This window comes from Pipra filicauda, unplaced genomic scaffold (genome assembly GCF_003945595.2).
Source record: "Pipra filicauda isolate LSUMZ 115617 unplaced genomic scaffold, ASM394559v2 scaffold95_size2449627_pilon, whole genome shotgun sequence".
In the NCBI taxonomy this organism is placed as follows: Eukaryota; Metazoa; Chordata; class Aves; order Passeriformes; family Pipridae; genus Pipra; species Pipra filicauda.
The window spans coordinates 647035-661616 of NW_024105153.1; the positions used below are offsets into that span (position 1 = coordinate 647035).

Genomic DNA, 14582 nt, shown 5'->3' on the forward strand with positions numbered 1-14582 from the left:
CATAGTGAAACCACAGAATTTTTCCAACACTCCTGCCAAAACCAGTCTAGTTAGGTTATTTCTGCAAGTATTCTCAGAGCTTGCTTCCATTCAAAATGAGTTCTGTGGAGATCCTGATTTCAGCATTCCCAATTAGTCCTGAATTCAAGGGCTGGGAAAAGCCTTTGTGATTATCAGGAGAACCTCAAGGTCTAGACAGAGTCCCCTGTTCAGCAAGGTAATTTATTGTGCTTCTACAGTCTAAGAAAAGATTGATGTGAAAGATAAAACTAAAGTCTCCTTCAGATCACCCAAAATGGTGAACTGTGCTCCTTTCATAGAAAACACTGTTTTCCTTGATGTGAAGGAAACGGAAGACACAGTTCTAAGTCTGGCTTGTGCAAGAGAGTTTAATACTGCTTTAGGAATTATTTAATGGATGAAGAATATGTTTTGGAGGCGTTTAAGTTAGTAGGAAAGAGACAGAAGCATATTATAATTGTCTCTTTTCATAACAGATTCTCTACTCATTGCAGGTCAGTACACCATAGAGGGGAAGCGCAAAGGTTAGGGTGGATTCATAGACTTGTGGAATGGCTAGGGTTGGAAGGAACAGTATTGTCATTTCAAGGTTCTCTGTTTTAACTTTGACCATATTTGGACCCACACACAACTTCCTTTTCCCTCATTTGAAGTATTATATAATAGGGAGGAAAGAGAGAAGGAAGAAATTAGCACTTCCTTAAGTATTTGCACATACAGATCCCTTTCCTGTGTGCATATTGCTGTGGCACACCAGGAATGGAATCTGTCTGTACAGAACACCTGGGAGAGCAGGTATTACCGGAGGTAAGTAACAAGTTGTTGCTGCTGCAGAAGGAATGTAGGCAACAACTTCTGCGAAAACATTAGTTCAGGAGGAATGAACATTGGTGGGTTTGGCAGGAATATCACTGTTTCTGTCACTTACTGTTTCTTAACCCATAAAGACAAAGATGCACTAAAATAAATTTTTAAAAAATTAACTGTAGAGATATTTCCAGTTTTTCAAAAACCTTTCATGTTTATCTAAATTTTGGTGAAATCAGAGAGCTGGAGACTGAGGCACTCTGGTTCCTTTGGTAAAATTCTGATGGCTGAAGGTGGTGGTTAAGTACAAGTTGTATATAATTACCGGAAAAATTGTCAACGGAAGGATAGTGACAGTGTAAGAAACTCAGTGAGAGAGGGTAACACTGGACTCAAGCTACAAGTGAATAGGAATAAGTCAGATTATTCCCTAAAGCAAACTCCATCTGATCATGAGAAGTCAAGGCATACCAGTTCCTGTTTGAAAATTAACTTCCCTCACCTTTGCTTACTTCCCACCGCTTTCACCTGTTTTCCTTTCTGAGAGCAGAATGTCTTTTAATTACTGGGATGAAGCTAGGACTGAAGTACATTTGGAGAAATAGTTACAAACATCTGTTTTATCTTGGCTATTCTTCCTCAGATTGATGGGTCAACCTTGAGAACGATCTGCATGCAGCATGGCCCACTGCTGACATTCCATCTGAACCTGACCCAGGGCACCGCCCTTATCCGATATAACACCAAACAGGAGGCGGCCAAGGCCCAGACTGCACTGCACATGTAAGTGAGGTTTTGAGACAAAATCTTAGGGGAGGCAGTGTGGGGGAATATGGTGTAAGCCCCTAAACTCAGTGAAAACTTTTGAACTATACTAATCTCCTGCATTTAAAACCTGTTCTTCCTCTGTTCTGTTTGAAAGGGGGCATATGTGCATTAACCAGCACTTTTATTGCTCCTGGTGTTCATGTTCAGGACCTTAGTTTAAATTTAGGAAGGATTTGTTGCAGGCATAACTGAGTGTTGGGCCCAGGGGGTTGGAGTTTTTGTATCGGGGTTTTTTTTCCCCATATAAAATGGGGAGTTCTTGTGTTTAGGGTCAGTTTCACTGTCAAGAACAGCTGAAGCTTTCCATGTTCATTCAATTATAGCAATGTAACCGATATTTCCTTTGGTTTGGGCACCTAATAGTACTGTTCCTGTGCTTCTGAATCCCTTACCCTTAGCTTCTGGCTCTAATTTTTTTACTTGCATGTATCTTGTCTTTTAGGTGTGTGTTGGGAAACACTACCATCCTGGCTGAGTTTGCCACAGATGAAGAGGTTAGTCGCTTTCTGGCACAAGCTCAGCCCCCTACACCTGCAGCAACCCCGAGTGCACCCGCAGCAGGCTGGCAATCCCTGGAGACAGGACAGAACCAGACAGATCCAGTTGGACCTGCTTTGAATCTCTTTGGTGGGTCAACAGGGCTTGGGCAGTGGAGCAGTGGTGGCGGCGGTGGCAGCAGTGGGGGTGATCTCACTGGCGCTTCATTGTGGGGGCCCCCAAACTATTCTTCAAGCTTGTGGGGGGTCCCAAGCGTAGAGGATCCACACAGAATGGGCAGCCCTGCTCCCTTACTACCTGGAGACCTTCTGGGAGGAGGGTCGGATTCAATCTGAACTTAGAACTTTCAACTCTGACCTCGTGACCTTTTTTGGAACAGCAGCAGCACTAACTTGACCTTTTCGTTTTTTCAACTTGCAATAAATACATTTATAAAAGGAAAAAAGAAAATGGAGAAAGAAAAAAAAGGTGGGTCATTGACAGACTGTCTGAGCACATAGTTGCCTCCCTTATATAACTTCAGTTTTTTCGTTTGGAATATGAATCCAAAAAAGAGAACATATCACTCTTGAAATACTTGAATCGTGAACGCCAACGTAGAAAGACAATGTGAAGCAAGTACACATACCATTTAAATTTAAACAGAAAAAATTAAAAAAATTAGTTTCTAGTTTTTCACTTTTTCATGTTATACGGAAGTTGTTGCTAAGAAACATATATACTGAAAAAATAGCTTTTTAACTTTGTTTGCACTGGGTGTGTTTCCGTCCTTAGGTCTACCATGTTGGGTTGGGGTAGGGGAGGGGTTCAAGAGAGAAATGGGGGGGGAGGGGAAGACTTGACGGAGCCTCACTTTAAAAACAAAACAAAACAAAAAAAAACTAAAAAAAAAAAAATAAAAATTTAAAAACCCACAAAAAAAACAAAACAGAAAAAAAAAACAAACAAACAAAACAAAAAAACCAACACTTTGTGATTGGCTGGTTCATAAGTACCAGTGTGTTCTGGCACATGTAACTGCCCACGTGTGCTTGTTTCTGTGTGAGTGCGTGTGCACATGTTTGTGTGTGTGCATTTTTTTCTCTCTCTATATATAATCTTGAAACGCTGCATTGCTGATGGTCTACGGGCTGGCTGGCCATCTGCATGTCTTGATTCTGAAAACAAGACAGGCATGGTGGAGTCCCTGTGGCTGAAGCAGAATCCAGTTGGGCTGGATTAAAATTTGTTGGTAGGTTTTTTTAAATTCATTTTAGCAGGGTGCTATCTCAAGTCTGCAGATCATACAGAGTGGATAGTTGCTTCCTAGCCCTTGTTCTAACCCTGTGGTAGAGCAGAACACTGCCATATCCAAAGGATTTGGTGAGAGGGGAGACAATGTTGTCTTTTGAGTAGCAGTGTCTTTATTTATGTCTGCATGTGGGGGTTTTGTACTCAATGAACCCTAGAATGTTTGTTATATAATGCAAGCCATTTATTTCTTCCAACAAGGGGAAAAGAGGAGGAAAGAAGACATTGCCATTTTTTGTGCAGCTAAGACAAATGTTCTTATTCAGTCTCTTGCAAGCTTCAGTACCTTTAAAAACAATGAGTGTTTCTCTTTTCTCCCCCAAACCTGAATAAGCACCCATATTCATTTTAGAGGAATCCATCAAATGCTTGCAAGTCCAGCCCAACCAAATTAGCCTTTCAATTGATTTACTGCTTGTATTAAAACTGACAGAAAACTAAATCGTGTCAGCAGACTGCTGGCCGGCCTGCCTCATCTCCTGAAAGCACATGCAGCTGACTCCTTCCTGCGTCCTTCATGGTGAGCGTTACCTGTGCCAGGCCTCGGTGTCATTACAGCGCCAGACCATCACTGACAGAAACGTTTACTTACGAATGTTCTTAAACCAGTGTGTACTTCAAAGGTTTCCTTTTGTTTCTCTGTGTTGTGTTTTTTTCCTGTGTATGTGGTTTTGCTTAGGGAGTATATAACTAGCAAAGACTTTTTTTTTTTAAAAGTATTGCACCTTTTTGTTTTTTTTTGTTTTTACTTTTTCTGTACTGTTGCTTTTTAATTTCTGTATTTAAGGAAAGGTTTGGGGTTTTTTAGCATCAGTGTAGTAGTACTCTGGGCAGGATAGGGGTGACCTATAATCCACAGTGATAGCCAGTGTGTGCGTGCATGTGTGCTCTGGGAACAAAACTTTTTAAGACCTGTTGTTGTGAAAAGAGTTGTAGCAGACTTGAAGGCACATCCCTTGACATGAAGCAGAAAGTCTTTTATGGGGGTGGGGCCAGGAGAAGAGGGAAGAGAGATGCCGGTACTTTTTCCATAAGTGCTAGGACTCCATGTGGCATTGTCTGGCTGTTATACTGTCTAACAAAGTGCCGACGTTCTGTACCAGCATATACCTGTCCATTCCAGCCCTCAGAGGTAGCAGTGCTTAGGCTTTATTACCTGATGGAGCAGGGAGGATAGGGGAGTCTGTTTCTTAAGCTTTTCATTGAAGGATATGACCGTGTCTGATACGTTTAACTCTACATGTGGGTTTGGTGGGGAGAAGGCAAAGCAGATGCAAGTAATGGAGTGGGGGTGTGCGTGTACGTGTGCCTGTGTGTGTGCCTGTGTGCTGGGGGTGGGAGGGAAGGGCTAGGGAATTACGTGGCTGTTCTAATTCGCCCTTTCTATGTAAACCCAATGTCACAAGGAAGACTGACTGAGGGAAATGCTGCATATACACATGCCTGTAGATTTGTATGCAAAGTGTTACATGGTAAAAAAGTACGAGTAGGTTTGTATTTGTTTAGTAAACTGGAGTGTGCAGCATACTCTGGCCCCTTTGGAATATACTTTCCTATCATGACTCCTCCTTCATCTGTCCCACCATGCACAAAGAAATGAAGTGCTCTCTTTCAACTCCTGCTATCTAGCTAGTGGCCCCTGCGTGCAGACATCCATAAAGCTTTGTTTCTAGTCTCTGCTCGAAGACCAGCCACGCTCGGACACACAGAGCAGGTTCTTAAAAGTCCTGTGCCAGCAGTACTTCCTAGTGAAGCACCTTTGGCCTGAGCAAGCCAGTATCTGTTCTGTCACATGATTTTGCTGTACATGCTGGTTCATTGCTGTGTTCCACCCTCACTTCTCTCTCCCAACCTGCCCTAAGGTCCCTTTTCCTGCACTTTGGGCTAGTTGAGTTCATTGCGATACTACGGTGAAAGCCGGGTGCTAGAGCCCCTCTTGTTTACAAGACATAATGAGGGATTTGAAATATTTAAAAAGAAAAGCTAAATTGTTCTTCCATTGTAAGCTTAAAGGGAAAAAAATTAAAACGTACAAAAAAAAAAAAAAAAAGACCAAAAAGTGCATATATATATTTTAGATGAAGACTAACTCTGGGAGCATTTAACAGTGTTTTTGTTTTTATTTTAACATTTTATTTTCCTGCTTTAAATTTGCAAGCATTCTCAGGAATTCTAGGGTAGGAAGCCAGTTTTTTGAAGATGGTTTATTTAACCTTATCCTAGATAGATGGCTGTTTCTTGTTGATAAACTTTTACAAGTTCCTGAATATTCAAAATGTTTGAAAGTTTTTACTTTAAAAGAAAAATGCTAAAAAAAAAAATAAAAAGAAAAAAAGAAAAAGAAAAAATCTCCAAATGTTACTGTCAAGCGAGGGATCAAGAATTTTAAAGACTTTCTAAATTTAAGTACATTAAGAAAACTTCTCAATATCAGCAACAGGAATTCATTGCAATCTTAAACAAGTTGTGGGAGAAGAAGGGTTATCATTATAGTGCTTTATTACTCATGCAGACATGTGTGCAGTTGCATGGAGAAGTGTGTGAATGGAAATCTACTGTTCCCTCTTGATTGAAACTAAACGAAAATACTCTTTAAGCACCTTTTTTAAAAGCAAAATGAAACTATAAACCTTATTAAAATGCAGTATAGTTTAACTGAAAGGGTCCTCAGTTAGGAGGACCAGCAGGAAATACATGATGGTGCTTCTTTGAACCACTTCTAAGTAGTGCTAAAGAAAACCAGTGCTGACAGAATACTGAGTAATGAAGTAGGTTTATTATCCTGCCTTTTTCAGTACAGAAAAAAAAAATATTAAAAACTCCAGTACAATGTACAATGGAAATCAACTTTGCTGTTTTCAGCTATTTGGTCAGTTTTATTCCACACTTGGAGATCTGCTGCTTGCTTTTCCTCACCCACCCCTCCTCCCAGTCTTTGTTTTATTTTATATGAGGGAAATACCTGTTAAACTCCTCTGTTCACCCTGTTGCTGCTGGCTGTCAGGGCTTACAGTCTTGAACTTCGGAGTTCAGCGTTGGGATGGCCAACTTCTGTCTCCCAGCTCTAAGGGTCAGGGGCTTACTGCGCCTGAAACGGCCAGGCTCAAACCACAAAAACCGCGCTAGTGCCTTTTTACATGCACCCACATGCCCTACAGTAGGGGAAGGGAGGGAAGATGAGGCAAAGTGAGGCAGTATAGCCACTTCATGGAAATAGATGTACCCCTTCTTAAGGAAAAAGAGCATGCTGCATAAGCATGTTGTGCAATGAGTTACTTAGTAGTAATTGAGATTTTATTATTAAAGAAATCAGATGCCAAATTCTTTTTCATAGCAGTTGCCCAGTGTTTTCATGTTGTGCTGTGTGTGCATGTGAGTCTATTGAAAATAATGCATCAGTAGTAATAATAATGTGCTTTAAAATCCTGTCATGGGCCAGTAGAAGGCGGGTTTACTTAGGAACTTTGGGATTTTATTTTTTTGTTTGTTTTACAGAGAGAATTTGAGTGCTTTGCCAGAGCTGTGTTTTATCAAATCAGCAGTGTCCTAAAACAAAAGAAACCATAGAATTTAATAAAAAAAAAAAAAGCCAACAGACTTGACATTCACTTGGAAGTGGGTTGTGACTGAGTGCTGAAGGGTTGACAGTCTGGAGTTTCAGCAGTCTGCTGGGTCCAAACCTATTGTAGTACAACAGTCTGCTCCTCCTTTCCTACATGTGCAGTCCTGCAAGCCTTAGTGACTGTCTCCTCAGTGACAGTTTCCCTAAATTGTTAAAGTAACGTTAATCTTGCTGTTTTCCAGCTACAGTTGACAGATTTGTATGGCTTAGTCATGGCACTCCTAACCATGCTATTACAAGTGCTGTCTGAGCATTCTGCTAACCAAACTTGTCTGCTGGGGACAACCATTGCTTAATGTTGTAAAAATTCTGCTACCATTTGAGCTCATAACAGCAAAAAGTCAGCAGGAATTGATGGTAGGGTACTTTTGGACTTTTACAAAACTATTCCAGGGAGGGAATCAGTGGCAGTGTCTTGTTTAAATGCATTGGGAAGGTAGGGAAAAGAGGCTGGGGAAAGCACAGCTTGGAATAGACTATGGGCATCTCCTTCCAGATGAAAATCCAGCCACTTTGCTAACCCTACCCTTCAGTGTCTATCAAGCTGAGAGTTTTTTAATGTTTGATAATTTTTTGCTCCATTTGAGGATTTCATTTTAGCAGTGACAACTTAAGTCTAGCGAGGGGGAGGGAAAAAAAAAAGGGGGTACAGCTCAGAAACCTGTGTTGAGACCTCTGACATTTACTTTGGAAGAATTGCCATCTTTTCCCAGTGTTTTTATGTTTCTGCCTGGACACGTGCCCAGCAGTCGTGAGAGTGGGTTTTTTGTTGGTTTGGGTTTTTTTTTCAATCACAGGGTGTCAGGTTTTTCTTACAAGTTTTTTTATTGTGCTTCACATTAAGTGGCTTGTGTAATGAACAAGAATGTTAAGCCAAGTATGTTTTTACCTCTACAATATAAACAGGATATTTTCAACAAACTGGGTGGTATAACCACCTCAAAGATTAAATAACAATTAAACATTTATATTAAGTTGGTCTCTTTTTTTTTTTCCCACCATGAAATTTCTAAGCATTTATTCCTTAAAACTTTTGCCGTATTTTTTCTCCTAAAAATGTTGCCACATATTCCAGTTTATCTAAATATGTATCCAAACAGTACTGCAGGGTTTTTTCTTGGTTTGGTTAGTTTTTTGGTTCATTCATTCTTTATTATGTTTAACTCTTAGGTTTCTGATTCTGTTTGCGCATATTGTTTTCCCGTTGACTTTAAGAGGAGCGCTGTTCGTGTATCTGAGGTACCCAAATTTGACCAAGTCTGGTCCGGGAAATCAGGAGTGATCCTCATGTGAATTAGTCCTACTGACCTTAAATGCATACTGCTCGAGTAAGGGCTCTTTGTATAAATAAACCTTAGCTGGATCAGGGCCAAGGTAGCAGATGAGGACCTGTTGTATTTCCAGTGCAGCAAACATCTGTGTTGCATATATCGCATTCGCTGTAAATCACGTGACTTTAGTATCCAGGTTTCTCAAGTGGATTGAAATGCAGGTTCTGTGGAGGATGGTTAGCATCTCAGGGTACGAGTCCTGATTGAGTAAAAGATAGGTTTTTCTTTCTAAAGATGTAAGGTTCCCTTAACAGAAGCAGCTTTCTTAATTGTAAATATGCATGCATGCTTTGTGGGCAGGAAGGTAATACCAAGATAACTACGTTGAAATTAATTCTGAAAAAAAAAACAAACACAACAAACAAATGCTGTTAAAATGCAACTTTGGTCCTGAATGTGAAGCAACATACACAGAATCTGTTGGCTTGTCTGAATTGACTTTGCACAAAATATCATTTCAGTTCTGTAGTTTATTTGCCGCTATTTTGCAGTTGTAGGAACTGATACTGTTAGGTCATATCAGTCATTCCCACTGTGATCGAAAGACAGATATCTAAAACCCACACTGTTTCTTTCCCTTGACCTCCAGTACTAGGCTTCCACCTGTGGCAGAAGGATGTTAACAGTAATGGGAAGAAGTATGTGAAGTTTCCCAATGTAGACAGAGCTGTTTTTCCCTGTTGTCCTGAATTCACATCCAAACCTAAAACACAGAGCAACAATTATGCTGTAGCTGAGCTGTTGGTTGGATTATACAGTAGGAGCTGAACTGGAGACTTTTAGCAGCCTTGCTAGTTCATGTCCTTCATAATGTTTTGCCTAAGTGTCCCATCACTGTAAATACCAGTGTTGCTGAATTTTACCAAAGTTTCCCCTGCAGTAGATAATAGAAAGCAGGTCCATTTTGTGATGACTCACAAAGCAGAGCTTTGCCTACTTCAAGGGTCTGTCTACATTGCTGTTAAAACTGAGTCAGGGTCCTGTTTAAAATATAGCTCTCTATTCTGTGGTGTTAGTGACTTTAAACTTTGTGATGTAGTAACTATAGCTTCTAACGCTTATATGAAAAGTGATTTAAGGTTTCATCTGTGCTACAAAAAGCACCACAGCTCCTGGTGGTTTGGAGCCTATTTTTAAAACTTATCAGGCTACAATAGATGACGTTTCATCTGTGGCACGCAGCAGACAACAACTGTTTGCATCCATGGTTTGCTTGCGTGTTGCTTTTCATCAAGCTATGCAGGAAAGCTTTTCTCTAGAAGTCTCCCAGAGTCCTGTGCTATATAAGCAAGCTTCTAGCAAATCAAGTGCCCTCTGCAAAAGAGCCATTTTTGCCCTGTATGTGTGACAGTTGAGACTGGTAACATGCAGCAGTGTTAGGGTTCCTGTTAACTTTGTAGCGAGAAAGGGAGTTTTTTGACTTGACTCTGACAGCCTTTCTGTAAATTCATACAGAGCACTCCAGGGAAAAAGAAAAAGAAAAAAAAAAGGGAAGAATGCATTGTGCCAGCCAGCGTTAAGTATTTAAGTATTTTTGCAGCAAACATTCTTGACTGTGGTGGGCGAAGGGGAAGAGACTGGAGAATTTTGCATGAATGCGCAATACAAGGAGGCACTGCTCGGCAAGAAATGCCTCTTCTTGGGTATTGGTGTGTGTTGTTACATTCGCAGAACTAACTTCCTCATTTTTTTAAGTTTGGGGCTTTTTTTAATTGAGAGAAAGTGGAAGCTCCTGTTTCAGATGAAACACAACCAACCAGAAGTGAACATTTTCTGTATCATTTACTGTTGAGCAGGTTGCACAGCTTGTTAGAATAGCTGTTTTAGTGACATGGTTATGATACTACGTGCTTTCTTTCCCCTCCCTCTCCCTGCCAGATATGGCTTACCCTTTCTATATAAGGCGCTTGTGTGGGGTTTTTTGTTTTGTTTTGGGAACGTGTGGAGAAGAAGCAAAATGAAGTGAAAATGCAAGCCAAGGTAGAACAGCCTTACTTTAGGGGGTAGCCTTACAACAGAGCTTTATAGTGAGTGTGCTGTATTCCAAAATATGTAAGCCAAAAACAAAAAAAGCATTCATTTATGCAAAAAAAAAATTTAAAAGAGGTGTTGGAAGACTTCTTTATTATGTACCTTCTAAAGGTGGAGTAAGGTCTCACCAAGTGATACATTATTGTGATAATTCTTGCTGGGTCAGTAGGAATGGGTCGGGGTATAAGTGCTTAACATTTTCCTCCTATGTTTTTACAAGCAGTAAGTTAAATGTGGTATTTATGAATGTGCCTTTGTGAGTATAGTGACTGTCTAATTGAGGAGACCACTTGGGCTGGAGGGGAGACAATGGTCAATTTATTCTTTCAGGAGGTCAGACATCAAGATTGCAGCCCACTGGTCCCTTTTGACAAGCATCATCTTTGGGCTGGTCTCTACACTGCACAATACGTATTCATATGTGGTAGAGATTGGGGTGGGGGGTGCAAAGGGATGTCATGTGATGCACAGAAGCTGTTGATAGTTTTAGGCTAGTCTGCCGTTGCAGGTTGAGTTTGTATATGTATTTTGTGGCTTCTCTTTATGTTTGTGTGCATGAGCGTGAGTGTGTGTAGCTTTGTTTTTCTGTAAGCACTGGAGAATTGAAACACAGTGATGTTTGAGACAAATTTATACATGTAGAGAAGATGATGTTTTGTAGCTTCTGTTAAATAGTGGGTGCAGGCACACTTTTACCCTCTCTGCCCGAGTCCTGATAAGCAAAACAGGAAAAGTTTTTTTTTTTCAACCTTCAACTTCCAGCACACTTAATGTTGCCATTTAAATGAACAGGGTATTACACAAGAAGAAAAAAAAAGAGTTTTTGAAATGGTGAGGTAGAAGTGTTTAAAAGGAAAAAAATCTGAAGTAATTTTTTGTTTCTTCAAAGCTGTTTGTAGCTAAACATGGGAATCTGCAGTGTCTCCTTCCATTTGTTTTTTTTCCTCTAATAATTCACCTCTTCGTCCCACCCAAAACACGAGGTGTACAAGATCAAGAGCTGTTGTTGTAGCCCTTCCTAATTCCCACCCTGAAAAGAAACTCCAGTGGGATCCCTCAGCTCTATTCAGGAAGACAAAGAGAGGAGAGACTCTGCAGTTTTCTTTGCTTCGCTCTCATTCCTCTCTAATGGCCTTGAAATGTATTATTATGCAAATGTGAATTTTGATACTGAACTTAAGAAGAGGTTGTTTGTTCTTTTTTCAAAAAAAAAAAAGGTCCCATATGTGGTCAGCATTGCTTCTTTTTTTTGTAAGTGAATTGTAAACTATGCATTCTGCAAAGGGGGTGTAGGGGACAAAGATACTTTGCTAAACTGTTCAGGAGTTTCTGTGTCCATGGTATATCCATTATAGTTTGGGGAAGTGGGGAGGTGATGACTTTGAAATAAGGAATTGATAAGAACCTCTCTTTGTCAGACATTGGCCAATAGGTAACTGAGCAGAGATGTGAAAAACTAACGTTGAGCGCAAAACAATATCAGCTCTCAGCCTTGCACAGGGATGTGAATTCTTGCCACGCAGTGTTAACCCAGGGCCGAAAGGGTGAATGGGACACCAGCTCTACCTGGGGAACTATCTACCGCCTCCTGTGTTCTGGCCCTTGCTAAGCTCAGGAAACATGGTGCCATGGGCACTGTCTTTTTTCGATTTACTGCTAGTTTTCCATCACAGCAGTCCTCGTGCTCTTCCAGGAGAATTAGAACATAGCTGGTCCTTGATATCTACACTTCCTTCTCCCTAAAGTTTTCTTTGCTGCTGTTTCTGGCACAGCTCATACAGTGACGGCACAGCTGTGGACAAAATGGCGGAGATGGTACTTACTTTCTAGTGCTGATCAAAGCCCGACTATGAGGACTGCATTTTTTCAACATCAGTAGCTACCAGTGCTTTGTCGTCTGATGTTACTGCTAGTGACTTAGCATTAATGTTGGCAGTGTGTGAAATTCTAGGGAAAGTAGATTGACATGTAGACCGGGTCCTCTCTGTTTAAAAGAAGTTATCCTGTTTTTACTAAGAGGTGATGTCATAATGGTCATAAAAAAGGATTTACCTCCTCATGTCTCCAAAATGCACTCATTGTGGATTATGTATGTTCCTTGAAGCTTGCTGAGTTTCCAGGAGCAGTCTCCTCAGAAAAATGCAGATCTCATTGCCCTCTCTGTTATTGTAATAGGGACCTTTTGACTTGACTTTTTCCTTTGTCCATGGTGAACCATGGTACCTGCATTATCCTTGGCATTATCTTAGGTGTAATATCATAAACAGATTAATCTGCCTGTATTCAGTGTTTTCATGCAGCAATGTTATTTTTGTTGACATTCACAGTACTGTAATAAGTAATAGACTTGATGATCCCTCTCGCATCTGTGTCTGCCTTGCAGATGTGATCTTATCAGGGTTCCACTCTGTCAGATTGCCTTTAAAAAAAAAAAAAAAAAAGGAAAAAAAATCTGAAGTTTAAAATCACTCACTAAGATACCTCGTGGTACACTTCCTTCTAATGTAACCTTTTTAATCTTACCTTTTCTTCTATACTTGTTGGACTTTTATTTCCATCTGTTATCTCCTTTCTAAAAGGATGTTTGAACTTGTGGTTTAGAGCACAGGACTTGAAGCCTGGAACTCCTGAATTCTAACATTGGCCATTACTCTTCCCTTGCCTTGGGCAAATCATTTAACTACTTTGCCTTTGTTTTTTCATCTGTAAAGCGGGGTTGTTAATAATACTTACCTACCTCACAGGGGTTTTGTGAGGATCAACTAGTAATGTTTGTAAAGTGCTTTAAAGAAAAAAGCATGATAGAAGTATTATGAGGTTTTCACAGCAAGTTTCACTTGTTCTTTTCACGTTGTTCGCTTGTGCGGAGGGAGATAACCCTTTTTTCTCTTAATTGTTAAAGCCATCAAACACTCAGATCCTAAATTATGGAAGTTGATGGAGATTCAGTTACTCAAACTCCTCCTTCTTTATGCCTGTTTCCTTCTACTGTTTTTTTTATATAGTTGTGCCAGTGTTGCTACAGGTCACATGACTATAAGCTTCAAAACTGAAGTACTTTAAGCTTGCTGCTTCTTTCACCAGATCACCAAATCAGAATAAGTTTGTGTGCTTTTCCCTCCTATTAAATAGCATTTTTGGTAATGTCATCTTTCAAGTAGACACATCTTATCCTGCCATCATGAAGGGGAGGTGGTGGGTGTAGTTTCAGAGAGGGGACTGTAAGATGAAGAACCTTACTCCTTTACGCTGCTGCTCCAGGGATAAAGGGCAGAGTAGCTTTCTGTTTACTTCCCTGACTTAATTTCAGTGTGTTACCAGTCACACTTCAAATGCAGTGTCTCTTCTTGACCACAATATACAGAAGCCATCACCTGCCAATAAAACGTAGGAACAGAGGGAATGATAGTAGATGCTGCTTGTGTATATGCCTTACAGCTCTCCTAGAATGTCTCTGGGAGAGTGGTGGGGGAAGAGGTCTTCATTGGGTAAATCCCACAGCTGTCAGGGAACCTCTGCTGCTTTCTCCCCTCTCAATCATGTGGTCGCTGCTTCTTCTTTCTTGGATGTGCGTCTCAGGGATGTGCATATGAGCCCATGCCTTTTGGAATTTGGCATTTGATATACCAAGAATATGGTTTCTATACCTGCAACCTTTCTGTCTGACACTCCCTGGTCCTCTCTGTCCTGCATTTCTCCCTGTGGCCTTAGGAACATGTCTCCATTGTTGCCCTGTGCCACCCTCTCCATCTCTGCCAGTAATCAAGATGAAGTGTAGATAGTGATTCTACAGAGAAAGAAGCTGAAATGATGCATGTGCATCTGTGGGATTTACACACATCTGTATCTTAGATTTTTGCCACACCTGCTCTAAAACACGCAGAACATCTGATGCATAGTGCTTTTTCTTTCTCATCTAGAAAGCAGAACAAACAGCAGTATGACTCTGATGGTAATTCTGTAATGTTTACTTCATTTGACAGAGTGAAATGCTAAGTGTTTTCCCCAAAGAACCAAAAAACCCCCACCTTTCTAACAAAAGTAACCAAATCTAATCTTTCTGGGGACGGGGGAGGGAAGGAGAGGAGGAGAAGCAGTGACAGGGGAGCATTCTGATCTATTTTCATCTCCACCACTTGGCTGGAGATACGAGA

General features: G+C 40.6%; 1 protein-coding gene across 3 annotated transcripts in view; it reads left to right on the forward strand.

Annotated features, from left to right (window-relative positions):
* The window catches only part of TNRC6B (trinucleotide repeat containing adaptor 6B), a 72349-nt gene extending 69522 nt beyond the window's left edge, over window positions 1–2827 (forward strand). For 2 of the 3 annotated variants that reach the window (XM_039391404.1, XM_039391406.1), the window contains 2 exons: window positions 1472–1611; window positions 2099–2827. In XM_039391404.1, coding sequence (XP_039247338.1) covers window positions 1472–1611; window positions 2099–2489 — 531 coding nt within the window. In that variant the 3' untranslated portion in view covers window positions 2490–2827. The remainder of the gene's footprint in view (window positions 1–1471; window positions 1612–2098) is intronic. The other variant, XM_039391405.1, reaches the window with a different exon arrangement.
* The last annotated feature ends 11755 nt before the right edge of the window (window positions 2828–14582 follow it).